Consider the following 24,284-nt stretch of genomic DNA (forward strand, 5'->3'; position numbering starts at 1 on the left):
ACAGTCAAGTGTTTTCCCTAGAGGAAAAGCAAGTTTAAAGTAGCTACAATTACGAAATGCTTCAAGCATCATGATTAATTGGAGACACTCCTTACTTTGCCCCACCTTAGTAACTCAAATAATTGATATTTTTGTATGACAAATGGTGCTGTCCTTTTTCGTTGAAACTTAATAAAGTGATCACTAATTTGGCTGAGGAATTCTTTCTGTTCATGCTGTTCTTTTACACTTCGTTGTTCTGCAAGGATGTTCTGCTCCAAGCTGAGCAGCCATGCTGTTAGTTGCAGGTGCTTTGCATGTGTCCACAACATAAATTGTTACTAAGTGAGCAGACAACATCTAAAAACTCCTACATGCTCAAAGAAAGTTTTGGTTTATCCTTGAAACAATTAAATCTTTCAAATACCAAAAATATCAGTGCCTTCTGCTTCTGCCCCCCATGGTCCTTTCACCTTGCCTCAGCAAGATAGAAAATTAAATGTAGCTGTCAGCTTTCTATTAATCACTTTAAGAAGGCAAAGTATTTTTAAGTAATGATAATTCTGATAATTTCCTCCTATATAGCAACATGTAGTTTTCATTGTTGTGAATTGTGTTGTAATTGTCTTAAAGCATCGTCTGTACTGAGCAGGAGATGTCTGTAGGGTAGCTACACACAGACTTGATAAAAATGTTTGGTTTGTTGGTGTGTATATATGTATTAATGTATAATTACATGAGACTCTTGGGGTGTTGGATACATTGATAATTCATTCTTCTAATATGAATAAGAGGTGGGGTAGAGAGAAACTTCAGTGTTAGAAGAAACTTTCCAAGGTAAAATGGAACATACTGGACTTGATTGCTTTGAAGGAATCATACACTCTTAGTCTGCTGTGCATTTCCTTTTCCCCATGGCTGTTGAACAGCAATACCTTTCTATACTTCAATTTAATGGTTATGCCAAGTCCTTGGCCTGCTGCAGTTCAGAAGGGAGATCTGAGAATTTATGCTTTTCCCTTTCCAAAAGTTGTGTGGTCACTGCCTCTTATATGGAATAAAGCACTCTGTTGTTTTGGACATGGGTTGTTGTTTTAGGGCTGGGAGAGGGGTTTCAGAAGGGACTTTGGTGAGGTTTTTTTTGTTCTATTTGTCTCCCTGTTTTAGTTCTGGAAAATGTCGAGCAGCCTAGCACTCTGTCTTTCCCTGCATGGTGAGGGACAACTGTTTTTGTTAGAACAGGCCAGTTCTGTACCTGCAGCTGGAGAAAACAGAAATTTCAGAAAAAGGCATGGGCTAGACCTGTCTGAGTTCAGGTATGAAGTTGGGAACAGGATTGAAAGCCAACTGCCAGGCTCTGAAAACATAGTATAACACTTTCATATCTCTGGGTCTGAGGAATGGTTAGGAAAACTGAATTATTCAGCATGAATTATTTTTTCCCTCAGTGTTGTTTTTTCCATGGAAGTGAAATACAAAGCTGTGAAGTTGACACTTCCACAGCTGCGTTTTTTGCAGCCTGTAATTGTTTGATATTGGTCAGGCATATCTAATTGTGATTTTCTAAGTTAACTTGCATGTTTGTTGTAATTGAAGAAAGCAGAATATCTTACACAGCTCTTAATTGTCATAATTTCCTTATGTGTCTTAATTAGAGCTTAGTGTTTTCTACTGAGGGTATTTTACTTAACCTCAGTATTTATAACAAATTATCTTTTAAGGATGAAAAATGGATGTATATCATCTGGTTTATGAATAGTTTGCTTTTATTTATCCTTCTACTGGACTGGCTTTAAATAAATGTGTAGGGCTTCCAATTTTGGAGCTAATAAATAAAAAGAAGCAGTTTAGTTTTACTGTCAAGTATCAGGTTCTGTTTGCTTTTCTTCAATCAAGTTATCTATTGCCAGTCACCAGCTGTTCATCCCCTACAATGATTATTTGTGAAAATTAAGTAGTTTGAGATTTTTGGAGGGGAAACAGTTAATTGTTTTGTGTGTACAAGTGTTCTAAGACATTAAGATAATTCAGTAGTGGAGCATACCACAGCAGTATGTGCTCTGAAGATGGAGGAGCCTTAAAGCTTATCTCACCAAATTTAACTAATTTTGTAAAAATGCCAAAATTACCATACTGATAAGCACAACACTTGAAACTTCCTTCTTTCCCCCCTCTGAGCTGACTAGTGGACAAAGCCTGTTTCAAGTAATTTAAATATAGAGCAGTGCTCTGCACTTTGACCCCATACAAATAAACTTGCACCTTGCTGGGATTCCAGCCTGCAGCCACCTGGGCTCTGCTCTTTGCAGTCAGGAGGAATGAGAGCTTGTCTTTCCTTCTCTTCAAGGAAGTTTTCATGAAGAGGTTTTATTCAGACTGAGGAGTAGATATTTCTCAGGCAAAGCTTGCAGTAGCCTCTTAGCATTCCAGCTTTTTTCTGCTGTGTATTGACGGAAATTGATGGAACTTCCTATTCATGACATTTAACACAACAGGATGTCTACCAAATATTCCTTACAAAGTGGTCAGACTTGGAATTGCACGTTTCCAGTATCTTGATCTGTTTGTAAGACAGCCCTGGTAGTTTAACAAAAGCTATCAAACACTTGTTTTCCTTTCCATTGATCTGTCTTTTTGTGGGTTTGCTCATAGCAAGAGGGAGAATGAAAAGGTACAACATTAAATGGAGGTATAAGTAAGGAATAAATGGATAGGGTGGGGAAAAAAAACCCCAACAAAACCAAACCAACCCCACAGATTGCTAGATAATAGTAACTGGTGTGCAGCCAGTGGCTGTGGTTTGAAATGTGCAGTTGTATTGATAAGAAGAATGTCTAAATTACACTGAGATTTTTGCATCCAAAGCCTTACATTCTACTGCTATGAATCTCTGTGTGAAAATCCATGCTCAGATTGAATCCTGAACGCTGACTTTCCTTTTGCTTGTGAACTAAAGAATGAGTAAATAAAGGCTTGAAAGTCATGTTTTAGAGAATGTCCTTGATTGTGAGATAAACAGTAGACTTGGGATTGAGATCTGATCAGAATGTGCTGATGTGCTTTGGCTTCATCCTAGTTTTTGATGATGGTGATGAAAGGACCTTGAGACGAACTTCATTATGCTTGAAGGGAGAAAGGCACTTTGCAGAAAGTGAGGTAAGGCAATGGTGAACGTGGAAATAAAGCTAAGTAGTTAATTCATTTCTTCTTTATAATAAGGTATAGCAAACTAATGTTGTTTCCCTTCTTTCCATGTAGACACTTGATCAACTGCCACTAACCAATCCAGAGCACTTTGGAACTCCTGTTATTGGGAAGAAATCTAACAGAGGGAGAAGATCTTCTCTTCCTGTGTGAGTTTTGAGAGTGTTCTGCTTTCCTTTAGTGTCCTTTGCTAAAGCTGAAGCAGTCCCATTGAAGCTGCAATGGTCTGAGTGCTCTATCACCTGAATTGTGTGCACAGCTTATGGACTTTAATATTCAGTTCTTGCAGACATGGTCATGTGCTGGCAGTGTTATGAAAATGAAGTGGTTTTTTGTTTCATCTAATAGGAAATGTAGGATTTTTAACCTTCTTTATACTGCACACAGTAAAAAAAAAAAAAGGTGCTTTTTAATTTTTGGGGTAGAGACCAGTTCTCTGTTTCATGTCTGTGCATAATCAAAACATGAGTCATGTCTCCAATTCTAACATGATGCTGTTGTAAAATACTACCACTTGGAAGGAATTTCTACAAAATTCCTCTTACTAAGTGTGCTTAATATTTAAGTGTATTTCAGGCAATTTCACCTCTTAAAATTCTAAGTGTTTTTGAAGCTCTGCAAAAGAGGGAGAAAAACCTAGTTGTAATCTGGTTGTGCTTTCAACTAATAACTTAAGACAAACTTTAAAACATTGTACATTTTGATAATTCAGTACTGAAGATGAAAAGGAAGAAGAAAGCAGTGAAGAAGAGGATGAAGATAAGAGGCGCCTCAACGATGAATTACTTGGCAAGGTTGTGAGTGTGACTTGTAATTCAGAGAAGGCAGACTGGTACCCAGCTTTGGTGAGTTCTTTTACAGAAAGCTGTGAATGTAGTCAAGTTAAGCTCTACTCCCATGTTTGCTAAAAATACAAGTGTTTTGCAGTATTTGTGAAGAGTAAGAAAGCAGAGATTAACATTTATGTCTAAGTTACAGTTTCATGGTGTTTGAAGTGTTTTAAAACTGCATGCAAAATGATCAGTGTGTAATGATACTTTTCTTCTAAAAATAAGGTATGTTAGGACTTGCACTCCCAGGCAATTTAAGAGGATCTAGATTTATGAATTTTAATTACAGTGAGATTTAATTTTTTTTTAATGTAATGATTGTCTTTTTCCTTAGACTTTCAGTGTTACGAAATACTCATTTCTTTGATGGTTGCATTTGCACTAGTGGTCAGTTACTCTAGGAGAAGATGGTGGTTATTTTTATTTGGCTATCAGGAAAGGATACATCTGTTCTTTGCCATTGCAGATAATAAACCTACATTCAATAAATCCAAGTCCAAGTAGACTTGTGCTGTAAAGGTAGACACTTTGTAGCTTATTGATACACCCAGAAAAGTTTACATATGCATATTAAATGTTGCTTTCTGTAGAAAACTAAACTATTCAACATAGTTCTTAACTACTGGATTAAGTTTCTGGTGGTCATATATTTGCATTTAACATTTCTGGTCTAGAGCAAAACACTTTGTTCTCTTTGTGGTGACACAAATACTGCAAATGCATCTTTATCAATTTTTTTAGACCCAGAGATGACACTGCTCTGGAGGGATGTGCTGGATTTCACAATGGGTTCTATTATCCACACCTCAATAAACAAAACAAACCGAAAAACCAACTTATGTCCAGTTTAAATGCCAAAAATCAGAAGCTGGTATAAAATAAGTGGGTTTGTGACATTTTAAATAGATGCTTTTAAAAAATTTCGTGTGAACACAAATAAAGGAATGAATGAACATGATCCTGTGATGTGACCTCAGTAGATTAGTTTTGAGTTTCCAGAGAAATTTTGAACTTTTTTGGCTTGTACATGACAAGTCAATAGTTTGGGATAAATTGCTTCTTGGAATTTGTTGTTGTTGGCCTTAGTAGTATAAATTGGAGTAGGTTTATTTTCTTGGAACTGGAAATGTAATAGCAGAAACAGGAAAACATCAGCTTTCCTGCAGTCTATCTTTCTTTCCTTTCAAGATCAGCTTTTTTTTTTCTTTTTTAAGAAATGTTGTATTTGAACCTTCAGGTTGTGTCACCGAGCTGCAATGACGATGTCACCGTGAAAAAGGACCAGTGTTTAGTTCGATCCTTTGCAGATTCCAAATTGTAAGTGACAGCTCACTTTGATTAGATGGCTGTGGGAGGAAACTGGGAAACTAATCACATATTGCTCCTAAAGGCATTATTTCTTCCTGAAGGAAAGGGTACAATTTTCTATAATGCTGGATGGACACATTTGGCCTTTGCAGTGCATTTCCTCACCCTTCTTTCTGTTGTGTAATGATAAGAATTCACTGAATCAAGAAAGTTTCTGGTGCTTCTTCATTTAAAAATATTGGCAACTTAAAAAAAGAGAAAAATATACTGGTTTTTATCGTTTGAGTAATTTACGTCCTTTGAAATGCAAGTTTTTGTTTTAGTTATTTCCCTTAATGCCTTAAATTACCATCTTTATGGGTGTCTCATGTAGCAGTTTGGACATCTGACTCGTTAGCTGCAGTGCCCTGATGTCTTTAGCTGTTTAGATAGTTTATAGGGGTTTATCTACTTTTTTTTTTTTAATAGAAAAGAGAATTTAAATAAACTTGTTAATTAAAACGTTTACAAAATCTGAACAAGATTCCTGCAAAAAGAAAGAAAGGTCCTGTTAGTCCATCCTCCACTCCAAAAAGCGAGAGGGAGGAATGAGAGAGAGATGTGTCTTACATAATGAATAATATCTTCATAACAGCATGGAGAGTATTTCTGGTTTTTTTTAAAGGCTGCTCCCCTTTATTTCTCTCTGTTGTTACTTGCATTGTATCTGTCTCTATGTATTGTAATTAAAAACTTCCTGCTAAAGGCCACTTATCACCCTCTTTCTTTCAAAGTGAGCAATTTTTGATTTTTGATAGCCATGATTTTGAGTAGGTTGCCGATCCTTGGTTACTGGAATGTATTTCAAGTACCTGAAGAGTTAATTCATTTTGGCATCTCAAATGTAGAGATGTACCATCAGCCTTCTGGATAAGCTTGACTCCTTCTGTACTGAAAGTTGAATATTACTAGTAAAATCTAGACTTGCTCTCTTTGGCTTTTTTTTTTTTTTTCCCCAGAGCATTATGGCTTTAACTTCAGAAAATGGCAGCCTTTAATTGCTGAGGTTTTACTCCAGATTTTCTGAAATATTGAAAGAAGGAAAAAAATGTGTTAGACTAACTCACTTCTAAGGTTTCCTTGCTGGTTGGTTAGCATTTCTCTTGTGATTCAGTGACTGGATATCCAGTATGATGTTGAAACAGAGCAACTTCCCTGTGTTTTGCTGTGAGAACACCTTTGTAATTTAAAAATCAAACTCACCTGTCTTCCAGTGCAGATCTGTGAATTGGCTTCACTGTTGTTCTGTGCTAGTAGAAAGGCATTTTGAAAATAAAGAACTTGCTTCTGTCCTCTTAGCTAGATCCTTGTTTTGGAGAGCAGCTGTTGATTCTTGTGAATATTTTCAATTCAGAAAATTATTTTTGCCTGCATGTCTTACCTTTGCAAATTTGTGTAGGTTAAGCAATTAAAATAAAGGACATTTACAAACTTTTCTTAATTACTTAAGGGTACTTTAATGGTTGAATTTCAAAGAAAGGTTGGAAACTTATTTTAGGTTACTTACTCTTGTATTATGACTTAGGATAACAAGTGCCTTATGCAATTAGTTGTTAGCAAGTACCTTGCAAGTGAATGGTGAATCTTGAAAATTTCAAAAATTGCTGTTTTTCTAAGTCAAATGTTTGCTTTTCTGTGATGTAAAAATAATCACAAAACCTTATTCTTTTACAGTTACTCAATAGCAAGGAAAGACATTAAGGAATTAGATCTTCAAAACTTACCAAAATCAGAGTCCTCTCCAAAAAAAGGTAAGTTAGAATCAATTCTAGGTGTTCAAAAGAAGTAATTTCATACAAAAGTACTTTTAACATTTGCAGATAAATGATAACCTGTTAATTTGTGATAATTGCTCTTGGATATTTTGCTAACCATTTAAAATGGGATAAATTAGAGAAACTTTGGATATAATGGTGTCTTATTAAAATAGCACCTGGTAGAAGTCTTCTTTATTTGATTTTTATTTCATTATTTTGATCCAGTCCAAATTCGTGGAAAATGAATAGAATATTTTTGAGGTAGTCTATTTGAAATGTCAGTGTGTAATGGAATATATAGTTACCTCTCCTAATGCTAAAGTTTTTTGTTATTGCTCAAAACACTGTATTTACATAATAGATATGCAGGCAGCAAGGTGTAAACTTCATAACAGTCTGTGATTAGTATTTGATTTAAAAATATAATTACAGGATTGGATGGATGGATGGATGATGTGACTACCACAATCCATCAAAACATGAAATGTTTAGGTTGTATTTATTAAAAATGAGAATAAAAAATCCCACCCAGCAACAAAAAAAATCCCCACTTGGCAACAACAGTATCTGGTTTGAGTAAAGGTGTGGAGCAGCTCCCTAGGAAGTCAAGATTTAAAATGCTTCAAATGAAAGCTTGAGGTGGTTTTGATTGATTTTTCTAATTCTAAATGATTTCTACTTTGTTCTTAATAGCTGTTTCAAAGTACAAGAACTTTAGAACAGCCAAAAAAATGATCAGATGCCAGGTTTGAGACAAATTGAAGAAAGGGACTTTTTTCCTGTGCAGAACGTAATTGGGTTGTGACATTCCTTGCCACAAGGGAATTTTTTGGAACCAAAGATACTAATGGTTTCAAATAAAAAAAAAATAGAGTTGCTACCAATGTCTGGAGGTTTTTCTATCAGCAGCTGTTAAAAACTGGTGCCTTTTCTTCTCCAGTAACAGTTCATTGCAGTATGTTCTTCTTTTGGGTGTTTTTCTGACTCCTTTATTAAAGTCTTTTATTGTGACAGGGGGGACAGATTTTGGGGTTATCTGGGTTTGTTTTGCTTTGTTGTTTTCCACTCTTGGAGCACCTCTTCAAGGAAAGGAATTTGAAGTATTTCCATTGAACAAGTGTGACTTGTGCCTGTCCCATCTCTCCTTTGCTCCCTAATGTGTTTTCCCTCTGTTCCAAACATTGTCACATCTCTTCAGACAGTGTTCTTTTTCCTTTGAGATTTTTTTTTTTATTTTTTATCAATCCAAGACATGATGATATTTTGGAAACAGCAAAGCCATGGTCCTTGATCCGTGATGGATTCATTGCATTTAGGTTGGTGTTGTGATTTACATGAAGGTGAAAAGGAAATAAAAACCACTTTGTGACTGTGAATGCTGCAGCTGAGGTAAAGCCAGGGCCCTTTCTTCTGTAGGGCTACAGGAGGCAACCACCTTTCTCAGCACCAAGGGTGTTCCTCGGAACTGGAAAATGGACATCAGTGAAATTCTGGAGTCCTCCAGCAGTGATGAGGAGGATGGAGCTGCTGCAGAAACTGATGAAGAGGAGCAAAAAAGAGAAGAGAAAACGGAAGAAGTGGCGGTGAGTCTGGACAATATCAGTCATTCTTCAGGGATAATTTAATAACTTGCTTGCCTGAAAATCCTGGGCTTTCCAACATTTTATTCTCAGACTTAGCTCACATCAGTATCATTTCAGTCCTGTTCCTCTTCTCTCTGCTACAGTTGTCTTTATTATGATATATGAGCAGTGGCAGGTTGCCTCCTGTTACCCAGTGCAGAAATTGGAGACAAATCTCAGAAACTAGGAATTCAAGGCAGAGAAGAGTGAAATATTCTGGGTCAAAAGGAAAGGCAAAACCAAAACATGTATGTTGAGCCTAGTAGTACTAATCCCACCTTAAATACAGTACTTTGCTTGTAATTTCCTTTTATATTTTTCTTCATATGTAGGTTATATCAAAAGTAACTTGCTTCTGAAAACAGTAGTGATTTTAAAAAAAAGACTGACAAACTTCAAGCAAAAGCAGTAGGTTGACTGAAACGATGAGCTAATTCACAGGGCAGTAAAGGCTGTTTAGAGCATTGCAGGACTGACCTTCGTGTATGTTAGGTTGGGAATCATAGAATGATGTGGTGGATGAACTTTCTGTCTCACGTGTTGGGGCATGTACAGGCTGGGAGAGGAATTCATGGAGAGCAGACTGTGGAGAAGGGCTTGGGGGTTCTCAGGGATAAAAGGCTGGGCATGAGCTGGCAGTGAGAGCTCACAGCTCAGAAAGCCAAACATGTCCTGGACTCTGTCAAAAAGGGGATTCTTCCCTTTGCTCTCCTCTCATGAGACCCCACTGGAGCACTGTGTCCAGCTCAGGGTTCTCAGCACAGGAGAGACGTGAACCTGTTGGAAGTCACTCCAGAGGAGGCCATGAAGTAGCTCTGAGAACTGGAGCCAGGCTGGGAGAGCTGGGCTGTCCACCTGGAGAAGAGAAGGCTCTGGGAGAGAACTGAGAGGGGCCAGAAGGGCTAGAAGCCCTAGAAGGGCTCCAAGAGAGCTTGAGAGGGACTTTGTCCAAGGCATGGAGCGAAAAGGCAAGAGGGAGTGGTTTTAAACTGAAAGAGGAGAAATTTAGGTTAGACATCAGGTAGAAATTCTTCCCTGTGATGGTGGGGAGGCCCTGGCAGAGGTTATCCAGAGAAGCTGTGGCTGTCACATCCCCAGAATTGTTCTAGGCCTGCTTGGGTGGGGTGTGGAGCAACCTGGCATGGTGGAAGGTATTCTAATTCCATGCAGGGAATTAGAACTGGATGAGCTTTAAGGTCCCTTTCAACCCAAATCATGGCATGTGATCCCATGATTCTAATATTAACAGCAATTTTTTTTTTCTGCATGGGAATGTTTTAAGGGGCTCCTTTTCATAAAGTTACCCAGTTTCGTCATGTCCAAACCGTATTTCCAGCACTCCCTTCCATTCCTGCTCGCCGGCTGTAATCTGTCGGATTGAGCAGCATGGGCGGAGGAGGGCGGCGGGGAGGGGAAGCACTGCGGGATTCCTTTCCCCGCCGCGCCGTTCTCACAGCACACCCCGAGAACACCAACCATCAACCCCAAGCGCGGTCCGTGCGCCGGGAGGAAGGTCAAACGCCGCTTCCCTTTCCCCTTCCCTTCCCTCCCTCCCTCCCTCCCTCCCCGCGGAATGGCCGATGGCGCTCGGCGTTCCCAGGGCAACCGGAGCCGGCGCGGCGCAGGCGCGGGGAGCGGCCGCGGGAGCCGGGCTGGCCGGGGGCTCGGAGATGGGCTGGCCCTTCCCTCTGCCTTTCATCTAATGCCTCGCCTCCTCCTTGCCCTCACTCTTTCCTTTCGTTCATTTATTATTTTGTTGTTTTAATGCGGAAGAGAATGTAAGTAACGCCGGCGAACCGCGGCCACCGCGCGGGGAGAGAGCGAGCGCGGAGCGAATAGTTGGAAATCAGGCTGAAAATACGTCCAGGCAGTGGGCAGATTAGATAGAGAGGAAGTAAAACCATTTTACGTTTGAAAGAATGCAGCTCCTAGGTAAGGATCGCGGGCTTGAATGTGGGATGTGAGCGTGGTGGTTGGGGAAAGGGGTTTGACTGGGATTTTTGGGCTGGGAAGTGGCTGGTGGAGCTTGCAGCCAGGGGAGATCTTTCCAGGTAAAAAAAAAAAAAAAAGAGACAATAAGGAGCTATTTTTAGGTGGGAATTTGGTGCTTTGGTAGCAGTGTTTTGGAAAATGGAGTAGATGGCTGTATGAGGAGAATGGTGTGATGAGGTAAATCTAAGATAAATGTGTACAGAAATGTAAAATCCTCTGGGTTTTCTCCCTCTGTTTGCAGTGAAAGAGACTGAATAGGCCACATTTTGCAGGGTGTGAACTGTTGCAGTCTGTGTTGCTCTGTCTGTGTCAACATTGGTTAAAATTGCAGAGTATCAGTCACTGAAAATCAAGGATTACTGTACTAGTTTTCTGGTATCCATTTTTATTATCATTTTTCATGCCTATTGCATAAAATGCTGTGTGTTTCAAACAAAGAAGGGGGAGGGGGAAGCTTGGTGGTTTAAAAAAAAAATTTAAAAGGCATTCCTGTAAAAGAAATAGAGATTATTTTTAAACAATGATGTTAATGTAAATTAGTGAAGCAAAGGATTCCAGACAGGTGGATGTGCTGATAGGAGAAGCTGTGGAATCCATTATTTCCAGGTGACAAGTAGGCATGTAAGGTGAGCATCTTCATGCTGAAGCTGTGTAGCAGAGGGTAGATCTGAATCAGAACTGTCATGATGGCCCATTAAACCAAATTCCTGATTCAGCTGTTAGAATACATATTTTTATTTTAATTGTGGGCTATGCTAGATACTGCAATAGACATCATTTAGAGAATTTAAGGAATTTCTGTTTTCTTTTCCCTTAGAAAGGCAGTAATACTGGTTGCAGAGAGAATTGACAAGTGAATTATTTGGGGTTTTTTTGCCTGTTTTTGAATACAGAGGTTGAACTACTGAAATTTTACATTTCATGGAGTGCTTCCTTTTATTAATCAAGGTCAAAAATAGCTTCTGTCCATCCCCTACAAGAATATTCTCAGTGGACTTTTTGTTTTAGAACTGTAATTAGTTATATTATTAGAGATGGGAGTGAAATTATTAAAAATACCTTTTTATTCCCCCCATTCCCATCTTTTGAGATGCACAGCAGCTTTGCTGGCAGGGCCTGTCCAGCTGCTGTCCAGCCATGATAGGCCATCATTAAATAATCAAATGGACACAGACCTACTTAATATATAATCACAGGATAAAGTCAGTCAGAAAAGTCTAATTCTGGAATGGAAAGGATCCTGTTTTTCTGAAGTGGGATCTTTTATAATGATAATGGAGCAGAGAGATTTGCTGTGGCTGGTGACATTAGATCCTGCCATTTTTCCAGTAGCTAGGTTAAAAATCTGCAACTTTGTTTTGACAGAAACTGTCTTGCTAACTGTGTTGCCTTTTATGACATCTTTAAGAGGTGGTAGAATTGGTACAACCAGGTTTGCAGGCTTTTACATGACTTTTGTAAGCTAAGGAGGGGGAAAAAATACGGTGTTGGTTTGGTCTGGTGCTCCTCCTCCTCATCCGTGGTGAGTGACTTGTGTGGTCCAGAGCTGACTGGGAAGGAAGGAGGACAATGTGGAAATTGCTTGTCATTGACTCTAGCAGGGATTGCATTACACAGAGCTGCTCAGCATGTTCAAATCGCTGGAATTTTGGTAATATGTGGTGCAACTCAGGATTATCTTCCATTGACAATTAAGGTTTTAAGAACACATTTCATAAAAAGTGAAAAAATCCAGAGGTATTACAGAAAAAATCCTTTATCCAATGAAAATTAAAAGAATCACTCAATTCGTTTGAATCCAGATAAAAATCTGGATATTGCTTTTGGTTCTTACTCAGTTTTCAACATCTCAGAGTAAGATAATTAACTGTTTGCAGGGCACATTTGGCAGTCTGTGCACTGCAGCTAAAAGGAAAGAGAAAATCTTAACTCCAGTATCTTCACATTGAAACAAAGGCTTTTGGAACATTACCTGATTTTTATTCAAAACAGGTTGTAGCTACTACTGTATTTGTTAGTATGTAAGTTCTTCTGTCAGGGAAGAAGAAAGAAGACTCTAATCTAAACATAGAGTAGTGAAGCAAAGGATTCCAGACAGGTAAATGTGCTGGTAGGAGAAGCTGTAGAATCCATTGCAATCCATCACGTTTGTTTCTCAAGCTTAAATATTCAAGTACTCCTTGATTTACAAGGCAGTGCATAAGCAGCATTTGGTTTTGGCTCTCAATCTCCCTGTGAGACAATCTGATTCCATTACAATGAAGATCTTAACATGCAGTTATTTGAAATATCTTTTCAGTACATGTTCTTAGCAGATACATTCACTTAAAATCAGAGTAAAGGCAAGGAATTTCTTCAGAAAAAAAAATTCCAGCTTAGCTGGTCTCTGTGGCTCATTGAGGGAGAAGTTTTAGCACCTCTAGGAGTCTTCATAGAGAAATTTTCATGAAGGCTTATTTCTGACAGTCACCTGGAAGATGTATGTGTACCATTGTCTAGGTTTAGAGACAAGTTTTGGGAGAAAATGCTCTGGAATAAGTGTTTCCTCTAAGAAAAGGGTTTTAGCAATCCCTTCCTGCCTATATGAAATGAATATTGGCTGGTGAAGGTGGAAAAAAACCCCAACTGTTTATTTGATAAAGAGGGTGCCTGCATGGCACCGGAGAAAATGAAGAACTGTTAGATATTGAACCATCAGAACTTTATCCCCCTATACACACAGCAGAACAAACAAACCCAAAATGCCAGGGGAAGGGAAAGAAACTCCACCAGCCATGTGCTAGGGAAAAAAAAAACTAGTGGATGGCTTTGTCTTGGGGAAGGAGGGAAAAATCCATACAGCAGCTCGGGTGAGAAGAAAACAGATGGGAAACTGATGAACCTCCGATGTTGGTCTCCTCTTCTCTGCAGAGGATAGCTGGTGGATTTAGAGTCCTTTCTTTCCTTGGTGCAGCTTTTCTCGAGGTCCAGGGCTGGGCAGAGTCGCTCCGGCTCTCCCCGCAGGTCACCAGCCATCTCCCTGGGGACCGCTGGGGACCAGAGAGCTAGCCCAGCAGTCCAAGAAGAAACAGTAGAAGCCACCGAACAGTTGCTGCAGTAGTCCAGGGAAAAACTTCTTGCCTAAGCTAACAAAACCGTAGCTAGCTAAAAGCAACAATGTAGCCCCTGATCTGCCCAGCAAACCGAGCTACGGGAACCATTTCTGGGTGTAGAGCAGACGATCAGTGCCAGGCACAGTTCACACTCCCACTGTCAAGGGGCTCACTCACCATCAACAGAGAGAAGCAAGTGCAGAATTTGGGATGTCTCACATATAATCACAACGTCACCCCAAGACAAGCATGTTGGATGGGGTGCATTCATTTAGTGTTTTCAAAGTTTTTGCATCACAACAGCATCAAAACATCAGTCACAATTGCTTTACATTGTTGAAAAGGGAAGATGCCAGAGGCATTTTCCAATGTTCCTATTCTGCAAATAAGCAAGGATTTCAGTTCTCCTAATAAGTCGTTTCCATATATTTTATTAGCATCGAGTCCATAAAGGAAGGATGAGAAATCCATGCTGTGTTTTAGGGGGCTTGAGATTCCTACAAGTAATCAGTGGTCAACTATTAAAATATTTACATTTTGCTTCAAAATAATTCTTATTCCCTGTGTAGTCTTTGCTCTAAATAACTGTGGGAGGTCACATAAAATAATACCCGGATTGCCATGTTTGTTGCAACCTATTTGTATTTTAAAACAACATTGAAAAAGCTGACTCTAGAAGTTAAATACAGGAAAAAAGTAATTTCAAAGTTAATGAAGCGTGGTATCCAGAAAGAAGTGGTTTAGTAGATACTAAGAAGCAATTCCTCTCTGTGAGGTTGCTGAGGCCCTGGCACACGTTACCCAGAGAAGCTGTGGCTGCCCCTGGATCCCTGGAAGTGTTTAAGGCCAGGTTGGATGGGGCTTGGAGCAATCTGGGAAAGTGGAAGATGTCCCTGCCCATGGCAGGAGATGGAACAAGATGGTTTTTAGGTCCCTTCCAACCCAAACTTTTCTAAGATTCTGTGATTTATATATATAAAACCCCTAAGCAGCTGTGATGTGTAATGCACAGAATAGCCTTTAAAATAGCTAAACATTGATTAGCTAGTCCTCCTTCTCATGCATGTGTGTGTTTGTAGGAGTTCTGGCTACTGTGAAGCACAGGCTGCATCATACCATGCACAAATGTTCTTTAAAGACTTTCTTGCTCACAGTTTTATGCAAAGAAGCATTCTCAGAATGTCACTGCAAGGGAAGTTGCAAAGTGAGGCTCAGTTCTGGAGTGAGTCATTGTTGTTTTGTGGAATTTCTGGTTCTTGTTGGTACAAATTAACATTTTAAGACCACTCTCCTCTCCACGTGGTTTAAAGCTGTTAACTTGTTGCAATCAGTTTAATTCTTGTCATTTCCTTAATTAGTTTTCAAGCTTTGCGTTAGCAAATGTGCAAGTGATGAAATGCCATTGAAGTACTCTGAAGCAACAAAATTACATTAACTGTAATTCTGGCAGCTTGTCTTGATCATCTCCTTTTCTGAGCTCCAAATCCTGTGTACGCTGCTCTTCCTCTTTGCCTGCATTTCTTTCACAGAAGAGTTTATGGTCTTGTCAGTCTATTTATAACATAAAAGAAAGATCTGTCCCTGGTAGCTCCACCTCGTATTGCCTGAGTTCAGGGTGTACGTGCTTGTAAGGTAGAGATTCATTCTTTCTTTTGTAGAAGGAACTGTTTCATCCTTTGTGTTCCCACTCAGCTTTAAAGGTTGGCACCCACAGAAGCTTTAACATCTTTCTGTGGAGTAAATGATGAGTCAGGATAACTGAGCCACATTCTTGTTTAAAATCGTGCTAAGGATGGAGGCAAAACTCATGGTGAATTAGGTGGCTGGAAACCAAATGAAGCAAAGCCAGTTATAAGTTTTCTGCCCATTTCTGTGTGCTTCGTGTTGCTGGTTCTTCTTCTCAAAATAATTTTACAAAATATATGAATGCTGATAGTGTTGCTTGGGAAGCAATAAGAAATGGAGTTGGGAAAGGAGCTTGTCTATTATACAAAGATAATGTTCATTGTTGATTTTATTGTTTTAGTGTTTCCAGTGTTCTCTAACTGATGTGGCCTGCTCATCAAACCCACAAAATTTCAATATTTTAATTGGAAAAAGGGTGTCTTTCAGATTTTTATTTATTTTTATTTAAATGGAATTCAGCCTTTCATCCTGAAACTAAAAAGCTTTTCTCATGTTGAGTTTAGTTGTGGGTATTGGATGAGCAGCAAAAAAGGCTCAGTTTTGAACTTCTGCAACTTAAAATTTTCATGTTGTTTTGCCTCTCACTTGGACTTAACCTTTGGCTACCATCTCCCTCTTTTTGTAAGATCTATATAGGAAAAAATGAAATGGAGAGACAGAACTCTCTTAAGTAACTGGTTTTAAACAATTAGCACTGTGAACTTGTTTATGCCCTGTCTAAAATGGGCACAAATACCTGCATAGTAGCAGTGAGTTTTGGAGGGCAGCACTGTCCCTCTGGTTCCTGCTGGAAATTGATGCTGGGAATTCCAGCTCTCCAATTGCTCCCTGATGGTGATCACAGGTTGTGGCATCAGCATTTCTCAGGTGTTTCCTTGACTTTGGATACAGATTTACAGCAGCTTAGATGAACCCCCGTGGCAGAGGGCTTGGGACTAGGTGGTCTTCTAGGTCTGTTCCACCCCAACCCATTCTATATTTTATGATGGCTAATATATTTAAAGTAAAACTCAGCTCTAACTCACAACAGTAGACAGACACTCCTGGGAGTTCTGTTATGTCCAGTTCCAAACAGAATTCCCTGGCAAAAAGAATGACATCTTATCCTCATGTTGCAATAAGCATATCCATGAAGGCTTGGTGTTTCTCATTTTGGCCAGAAGAAAAGAGCAGCTGATCTATGATTTATTCCATGGTGACAGTCACTCAGATCTTACTCAAGTGGCTTCTCAGAAGGATCTGCTGCCTGTTCTGGCATCAGTGCCAGGCACAGTTCACACTCCCACTGTCAAGGGGCTCACACACCATCAACAGAGAGAAGCAGGTGCAGAATTTGGGATGTCTCACACAGGTGGATGATAATTGCAGCCAGCTTTTCTTCCCCTACCCTACGAGGATGTTAAAGCTTTTAATCTTTCATTTTTCCTTTTCTTCAGCTGAAAACGCATAGTCTCAGGGTAAGAGTTAAATTCTGGCTGCAAGATTGCTATTTCTAACCTATATTTCTGCTGTTCTGACCCACAGTTTAGGTTTGGCATTGTGCCCACACAGAAGAAATGGCTTTAGTTCAACCATTCAGAAGTATTTCTGAATGTTTGCTGTTATGTAGATGTATTTAGTTTGCACAGTTTGAGCCGTATTGCCTGAAACCAGTCAACATTACAGTAGATGGTAGAAATTTCTCGATCTTGAAGTTATTTTGCAGTCTAGATGGGGAGAAAAAAAAGCTGTGGTTTCTATAGCAATACTTCACTTGATAACCTGGAAGAGCATTCTAATTCTATAGATAACTGTTTCTCCTTATATAATCCCTGTAATGTGCTGGGCAAATGGTAACTGATGCTGTACAGTGTTGTGATTACACATTTAATTTCCTCCAATTATTCCCCAAGAAAAATGAGAAAGTAAGACACAGGTATTTTCTCTGCCTGATTGTAGGTGAGCCCTGTTGGGCTTAGAAGCTCACAATTCATTGAAGCAGGCAGGGCTGGAATTCATTCTGATGCTGGGCAGATTTGCTTTCTGGTTAGCAAGCCACTAGCATGTACATCCCCATTTCCCTGCCTATCTTCCTGCCTTGAAGCTTCAAGTTTACAGAATGCAGAGATGACTAAAATCTAAATTGTTGTTCTGGTTTCCTTCTGGAACTGCTTGTCACTTTCCTGTTATTTTTAATAGTGTAATGATAAGGTTTTTTGACACATACTGTACGTCTTTCCTTTAAGACAGCTGCAGCCTTCCTTGTGCAAACTGCCAGGCTGGCAGGAAGAAAGTGGCATGCAGAAAGCATTGCAGGGAAAAGGTGTTTTGTGTGATTGGTTTTTTTTGTTTGGTTTTTTGTTCTTGTTTTATTTTTGGGGTTTGGGTTTTGGTTTTTTTTTTTGTTGGTTTGGTTTTTTTGTATGTGTGTCTGCTAAAATATCAAAATACCATGAAAATACATAGACATTATTTCCTCTCCCTGCCCCCTCCACCCCCCAATAAATTTACTTTATTTGAATGATTTTCAGTGTGGAATAAAAGAATATCTTTATTTCACACTGTGGATTGCTTGCCATAAAGTTAGTAAGTGTTTACCTCTTTGAGGCTTTAAAACTAAGGAATTTATAATAATAATAAATTATAGAAATGACTTTGAAGGCTTTTTCCAAATATGACCTGAAATCAAGCATTGAAGCTTAATTACAAACCAAATACTGTCTGGAGCATCAAACCCGGGAATGATGGGAGAATGATTTAGCAACCTGAGCTAAACTTGGGATCAGGAAATTGAGTTAAACAAAAAAGCCCCAAACAAACAGAAAAAACCCAATCAAAAAAACCCTGGAATTCCTGTTAATTCTTTCAGTCTTGTAAATACCAGACCTCTTCTGTGTTAGGCAAGTATGCTAAGTGTATTAGTGTTTTCATTTTGCAGGTCACTCATTCATTCTGTCATGGACTGATGCTTTCCCTGATCTGCATTTTGATTTTTCCTCCTGAGGTGCCAGTCAGTCTTCCTGAGTAAACTGTCTTTTCTGCATATTTCACCATTACATGGGTTCAGGGCCAAATGGGAAGTGGTTTGGGTTTAGTTCTTGCTCTTAGGCTTTTGTACAAATGAATTGTTAGTTTGCATATTTGCTGTTATCATTCATGACTGCATTTATTTTCACAGCCTGAGGAAGAGCTTGATCCTGAAGAGAGGGACAACTTCCTCCAACAGCTTTACAAGTTTATGGAAGACAGAGGTAACACTGAATTTTATTCCCTTTTTTTTCATCTCCAGTCCACTTATTTATTGGCACAGCACTCAAAGGGAACTCAAATCCTCCCTGAGGTGTTTTGGTTTTGTTTTGTTCTCACAAAGCCTTTTTAATGTAAACAGCCCCTGTTAAATAAACCCTTGGTTGATTTCTGGTTGTGACAGCCATGGCTGAGAGCTCTGCTGCTGTTAATCCCAGGCTGGAAGCTGTGGAGTCTGTTCATGGATGGTGAAATCCAACCAGCATGGAATGGAGATGTGCCATCCTCAAGTCTCCTTGCAGAACTGTCCTCACCATGCACACATGGAGCAGTGTCACCCGAAGAGACAACTTGATTCTACTTTATGCTGTGGCTAGAACAAGAAAATAGTGTATTTTAAATGTCTGTCTTTACAGAATTAAGTGAGACTCAATAAATTAGAATAGTTGAAGTCTTGGCTTCAGACCTGTGTGAGAAGTGCAGGTGCTCTGTATAGGGAGCAGGATGTGCCTGCTGACTTGGGACAGCTGCTGTTACATAAGGCATTTGCAGTTGTGATGAGACTGACACTAAAATGGAAGGTTTAGGTTTTTTGCCACTTTTTAAAGAATACATTCAAGCCTGCAGAGAGTTTTGTCTTTTAGAGTCTATTGCTTTTATTCATCTTCCTCATGAAGTCACCATTTCAGTCCTGTATTTCAACTACTGTGTTCATCCTGCAGTGGCTTTGGTGTGGAGGCAAATTACAGGTGTTGCTCCTACCCTTTTCTCCTTTTCTTTCTTTTCTCTTGACAACACTTACCTGAATGAGATTTCCATAGCAGCATAGAGTACAGCAAATGTTGATGTATTTGAATTTGAAATAGCCAGAGCTAAGGGTACAACATGAAGTGCTTGTAGAATCTGAATATTTCCTCCTTTCCTTTTTTTTTTTTGAGGGAAGTGGGTTGAAATTAATGGGGAAATCAAGCTGCCTTTGTAAAAGAGGGTCTGTGTCCCTTCTCATAGGTGTGTTCTAGACCACAGAATCAAAAGAACAGTTCAAAAGCTGTTCAATATTGCCAATTCTTATCCAGGTTTAGAAATATAGCAAAGTGTTCTGGAGCTCATCCAATATAATTTTGAGGCCTCCTGTGTACAAAACCAGTGTTTCTGGAGAATAACCTGCTTTAGGGGAATAAAAGGCTAAAGTGGGGGTGGGGAAGAAATCACTCTGCCCCTGGGCTAATCCACAACTTTCCTTTCACGTAGCCTGATTCTTCCCCCTTTCCTGTTTTCCTCCTTTTTCATTCTCTGTCTTAAACACTCATAGATTACAAAACAAGGAGGGATGTCAGGATCTGTGAAGGCAAAAGAAAGCATTTGTGCACTGAACTTGAAGACTCAGTCCAAGAAATATTCTTTAAGCCAGTATGTGGATTGAGCAATATGCAGGATTTTTTCAGGACTGGGACTTTCCCCCTGCCTGTTTGCTTTTTATTTTCCTTCTCTGTCCTTACAGCAAGATTTCTGTTCCCACCACATTTGTTCTGCATTCTATTCTCCTGGTATAAATGTTTTGATTCATGGAATCATGACAGTATTCCCAAAGTCCTATAAAATTATTTTAATGGTTCCAAATATAATTGCATGAAGATGAAGGAAGATGTAAAGCAGCAGGGAAGGAGTTTGATATTCTTCCTTGCTGGGAGGAGGATTATTGTCTACGTATGCAGCCACTTGCCCTAAGTCACTTTTGGTTTCTCCTTTTGCAGATAATTACTGTTCTTTCTGTCATTGCCACTCATCTGATTTGAGTTCTTTCTTGTCCCTGGAACTGTCCCAAATATTCACATCCGGTTAGGGCTTTATGCTTTTCCACGTCCTGACAATTTGCCTGAGTGTCTCTTCCTAATCCAACATCTCTGCTTCTTCCTCATTCCTTTTAGCCCACAGTGTTTTGAGTTCATCTCTTCACACGTTGCTCTATTCCAGAATTCTTCAGGTGTTCTCTGGAGCTTCCTGCAGTTCTGGCTCTCCTCCCTGCTCACGAGAGGAGCAGTGGGTTGCAGCCAGGTGGATGGGGGTTGTTAATAAACTTGGGAGGCTGATAAGCCAGCCAGAGGTAAATGATGCATTGAGAAGAGGGTGAAGCCTTAACTGGTGATTATTTCCTTAACTGGAAACTGCTAACTTGGGACATACCATAAACCAGTACAGATTTTAAAATGTGGAAAGATATTTTTAATCAAATGTGTGCTAGAGGAAGCGAAGAGGCTGTTTGGTGTTCTTTGGGTTAACTTGTTTCTGTTTTGTTTTATTCAGGTACTCCTATCAATAAACCACCAGTTCTGGGCTACAAGGACCTTAATCTCTTCAAACTTTTTAGACTGGTTTATCAGCAGGGTGGGTGTGACAATGTAAGTGTTCCCTGAACTAAATATATCTACTCATTCATATCTATAAATGGTTGTCCAGGGAAGCTGTGGCAAGTTCAAGAAGTGTTCAAGGCCAGGCTGGATGGGGTTTGGAGCAACCTGGGATAGTGGAAGGTATCCTTGCCCATGGTTGGAACTGGATGATCTTTAAGGTCCCTTCCAACCAAAACTGTTCAATGATTATAAAAGACTTTGGCTTGTGGCTCTGTTAGATATTATTCCTTAATGTTCTTGCTTAAAAAACCTGTAAATTTCCTTTTTTCTTTTTTTTTTCTCCCAAAGATTGAGAGTGGTGCTGTATGGAAGCAAATTTATATGGACCTTGGCATTCCTATTTTGAACTCAGCTGCTTCCTACAATGTAAAAACTGCTTATAGAAAGTAAGTTCTCATATTGGATAATGGTGAAAACACTTTTCCTTTCTTTTTCCTAGTAGTAGCATGTACAATATTCAAGAGATTTTTGATAATTTAGAGACAGCAGTTGACATTCTTCAGTTAATGAACCGTTCTGAGCAATTTCCAGTGCTGAGGATTGAAACAGTGGAGGTAAGGAGAGAATGCTCAGGGCTGTGTAAGTTCCTGTTGCTCCAAGACATGAGAATTCTGCTCATTGTCTTATCAAGAAACTTTCATTTTCCTCATGTGCTGATGCCATTTCAGAGAACAACAATGAAATGTACAAAATAAGCTTCGGCAGATTCAGTTTTGCAGGTTAAGGCAATTAACAGGAGCAGACGTCTCAATCTCTAGATCCTATATGCATTGAGGAGAATTTTATACCATTTGCTTTAACTTCATTAAGGGTGTTGATTGAAAAAAGACGTTTCAGATTGTCTATGTACATGTAATATCTGCAGCATTTGTAGAGTAATGGCTTTAGGGCTTAACTGTGTGAATTGCTGGTGGATGTGACGGTTATTAAATAGTAAAATCATTACTTGTCATGAACATATGCATAAATCTCTTTTTTACTGACCTCCTCTTTTCAGCTGTGTTTTAACTTTTGAATTGGAAACCTTTAAGGAATGACATTTTTCAAGCTCGTTTTCTAAATAAAGATTATTTTTGCTATTTATCCTCCTGGAAGTTTGACAAGAAACAATTGGGCTTTTTGAATAAAAGGGAAGAATGAGGTTCTCTTGACTCAAACCTAAGGAAATTTGGAAATAGGGATGACTAATGATTCAACTCATGTTAATGTTGATGAAGATGACAGTATTCAGACTATCTTCAGTGGGATTTGAACTGGGCACATGTTTAAGGTCTGTATTTTACAGAGAAGAGTGTTTATCCTGGAAAGAGTAATTGGTAAATGTGTACTAGGTTGCTGTTACAGTGGCAATAATGATGATGTTGTTTGGACACATAAAATGTGTTGTGACAGTGATAATATGTTGTAACTTGCATATTAATTTGAGGAATAAGCTAATTCATACCTCTCACTTTTAACTGGATTAGAGTGTGCACAGGCAGTTCCCAGAGATCAAGCTCATGCATGGCTTTATTGTCATGAATTCTTAATTGGATGGGGTTGAAGTTAAATATGTGGGAAGCACCTGAGTGTATTCTTCTTCACCATTTGATTTGTGTGCAAAATTGTTTCATTTCAAAATCTACTCTGGCTTTTATATTTTTGTTTATTTGGGTTTGATTGTTCTTTTTTTTTTTTTTTTTCCCTTTCCTGAAGTTACTGACCAGGAAAATAGATTTTATGCACTTCAATAAACATAGAATAAACCATGAAATATAAATGGTTCCTTGCCTTGGTGTCTCCAGGTATCTTTATGGTTTTGAAGAGTACTGCCGTTCTGCAAACATTCAGTTTAGGACCATCCATCACAATGAACCAAAAGTGGTAGAAGAGACACACAAACACGTGGAACCAATGGAGGAGAGTGTGAAAGAGGAACAAAAAATGCCCCCAACCGAAGTTAAAAAAGAAGCAGAAGAAAATTATTCCAGCAGTGAAAGTGAGAAAGAAGAAATTGAACTAAGATCCCCAAGGGTGAGTGATTTGAGCTGATTTGTGTTCAGTCCTTAACAAAGCCCCTTTGTATAGTGAACAGTTTCCATAATGAGTTTTCCCTGTGGAGCAATTGCACGTTGGAATTGGTGCACTTGTACAGGTCTGGAGTTCTGGGAATGTTAATTATGTTCTACCTGGAAATGGAAGAGTTGATTATTTCTTCACATTCCACACCATCCATGGGATTTGCTGTGGCTGTGTTGGATGTGCTGTGGTTCAGGGATGGGTTGGGAACTGCTGAGAGTTGTGTATCATCAGAGCAGTGAAACACAGCAGGACAGTCTTGGTTGTGGGAAGGATTTCCACATGGAACCTGGAGCTTTCTGGCAAGAAGCAGGAATATCAAAAGCCTGCCATGGCTTTCAGAATCAAAGGAAGACCCATTTCTCTGAGTTGGTTTTTATCAAAGTCTCGCTTCTAATAAAAGAAATGCTCAAATTTTACTGCATGTAGACAGAAGTAGAGGGAAGAACAATTAAGTTTAGCCTTCATTTGTCTTTAAAGGCTGTAAAAGGTGAGGGTTGTATTAGTAGCTATATAGATCAGACCAGTGTCCTATCAGCTGGAGGATACTGAACACCATGGGGAATACACACAGTTCTTTGGAGGTTTTGGAATATGACTGTAGCACTCATTTAATTATCTTAAAAGAACATTTTGTGTTCCTTAATAAAACATGACTGCTGAAGAACAAGAATTGCTGCTTTTAAATTGTTCAAGTTCTAAGGATTGTGTTTGACTAAAATGTCATTCTGTTAAAGTACTTCTTGCAAAGCAGCTTTTCAAGCAAATATATGGCCTTATAAATTAATAGATGAAAAGGACATGGTGTAAACACAAGTTGAGACTTCTATTATGTATTATATTTCTATCTAAATGAAGGTGGTTGTTCCAAGCTGCATCAGCCTCAGTGAACTTCCTGACATGACATTAGTTTTGTTCTTAGTTTGTTCGTTTATTTTTGAGTTGGTTTTTCTTTTTGAGAACGCTCAAAAAGAGGATAAAGAAATGTAAGATTTTTTTGTCATTTTAATAATTGCCTCTCTATTCTGATTAAAAAGCAATGATCCTATCAAGAGACTTTTAATAAATTATAATCTTGTGC

At 39.0% G+C, this 24,284-nt stretch overlaps 1 protein-coding gene across 14 annotated transcripts in view; it reads left to right on the forward strand.

Moving 5' to 3' along the window:
- The window catches only part of ARID4A (AT-rich interaction domain 4A), a 53,973-nt gene that overhangs the window by 13,204 nt on the left and 16,485 nt on the right, over window positions 1-24,284 (forward strand). For all 14 annotated transcript variants that reach the window (XM_085061057.1, XM_085061065.1, XM_085061058.1 and 11 more), the window contains exons 6-15: window positions 3,056-3,135; window positions 3,238-3,332; window positions 3,896-4,028; window positions 5,251-5,330; window positions 7,035-7,111; window positions 8,534-8,700; window positions 18,667-18,739; window positions 21,039-21,133; window positions 21,434-21,531; window positions 22,930-23,158. In XM_085061057.1, the coding sequence (XP_084917183.1) occupies window positions 3,056-3,135; window positions 3,238-3,332; window positions 3,896-4,028; window positions 5,251-5,330; window positions 7,035-7,111; window positions 8,534-8,700; window positions 18,667-18,739; window positions 21,039-21,133; window positions 21,434-21,531; window positions 22,930-23,158 (1,127 nt within the window). The remainder of the gene's footprint in view (window positions 1-3,055; window positions 3,136-3,237; window positions 3,333-3,895; window positions 4,029-5,250; window positions 5,331-7,034; window positions 7,112-8,533; window positions 8,701-18,666; window positions 18,740-21,038; window positions 21,134-21,433; window positions 21,532-22,929; window positions 23,159-24,284) is intronic.

The sequence above is a fragment of the Lichenostomus cassidix genome, chromosome 5, assembly GCF_008360975.1.
Source record: "Lichenostomus cassidix isolate B80296 chromosome 5, HeHo_3.0, whole genome shotgun sequence".
In the NCBI taxonomy this organism is placed as follows: domain Eukaryota; kingdom Metazoa; phylum Chordata; class Aves; order Passeriformes; family Meliphagidae; genus Lichenostomus; species Lichenostomus cassidix.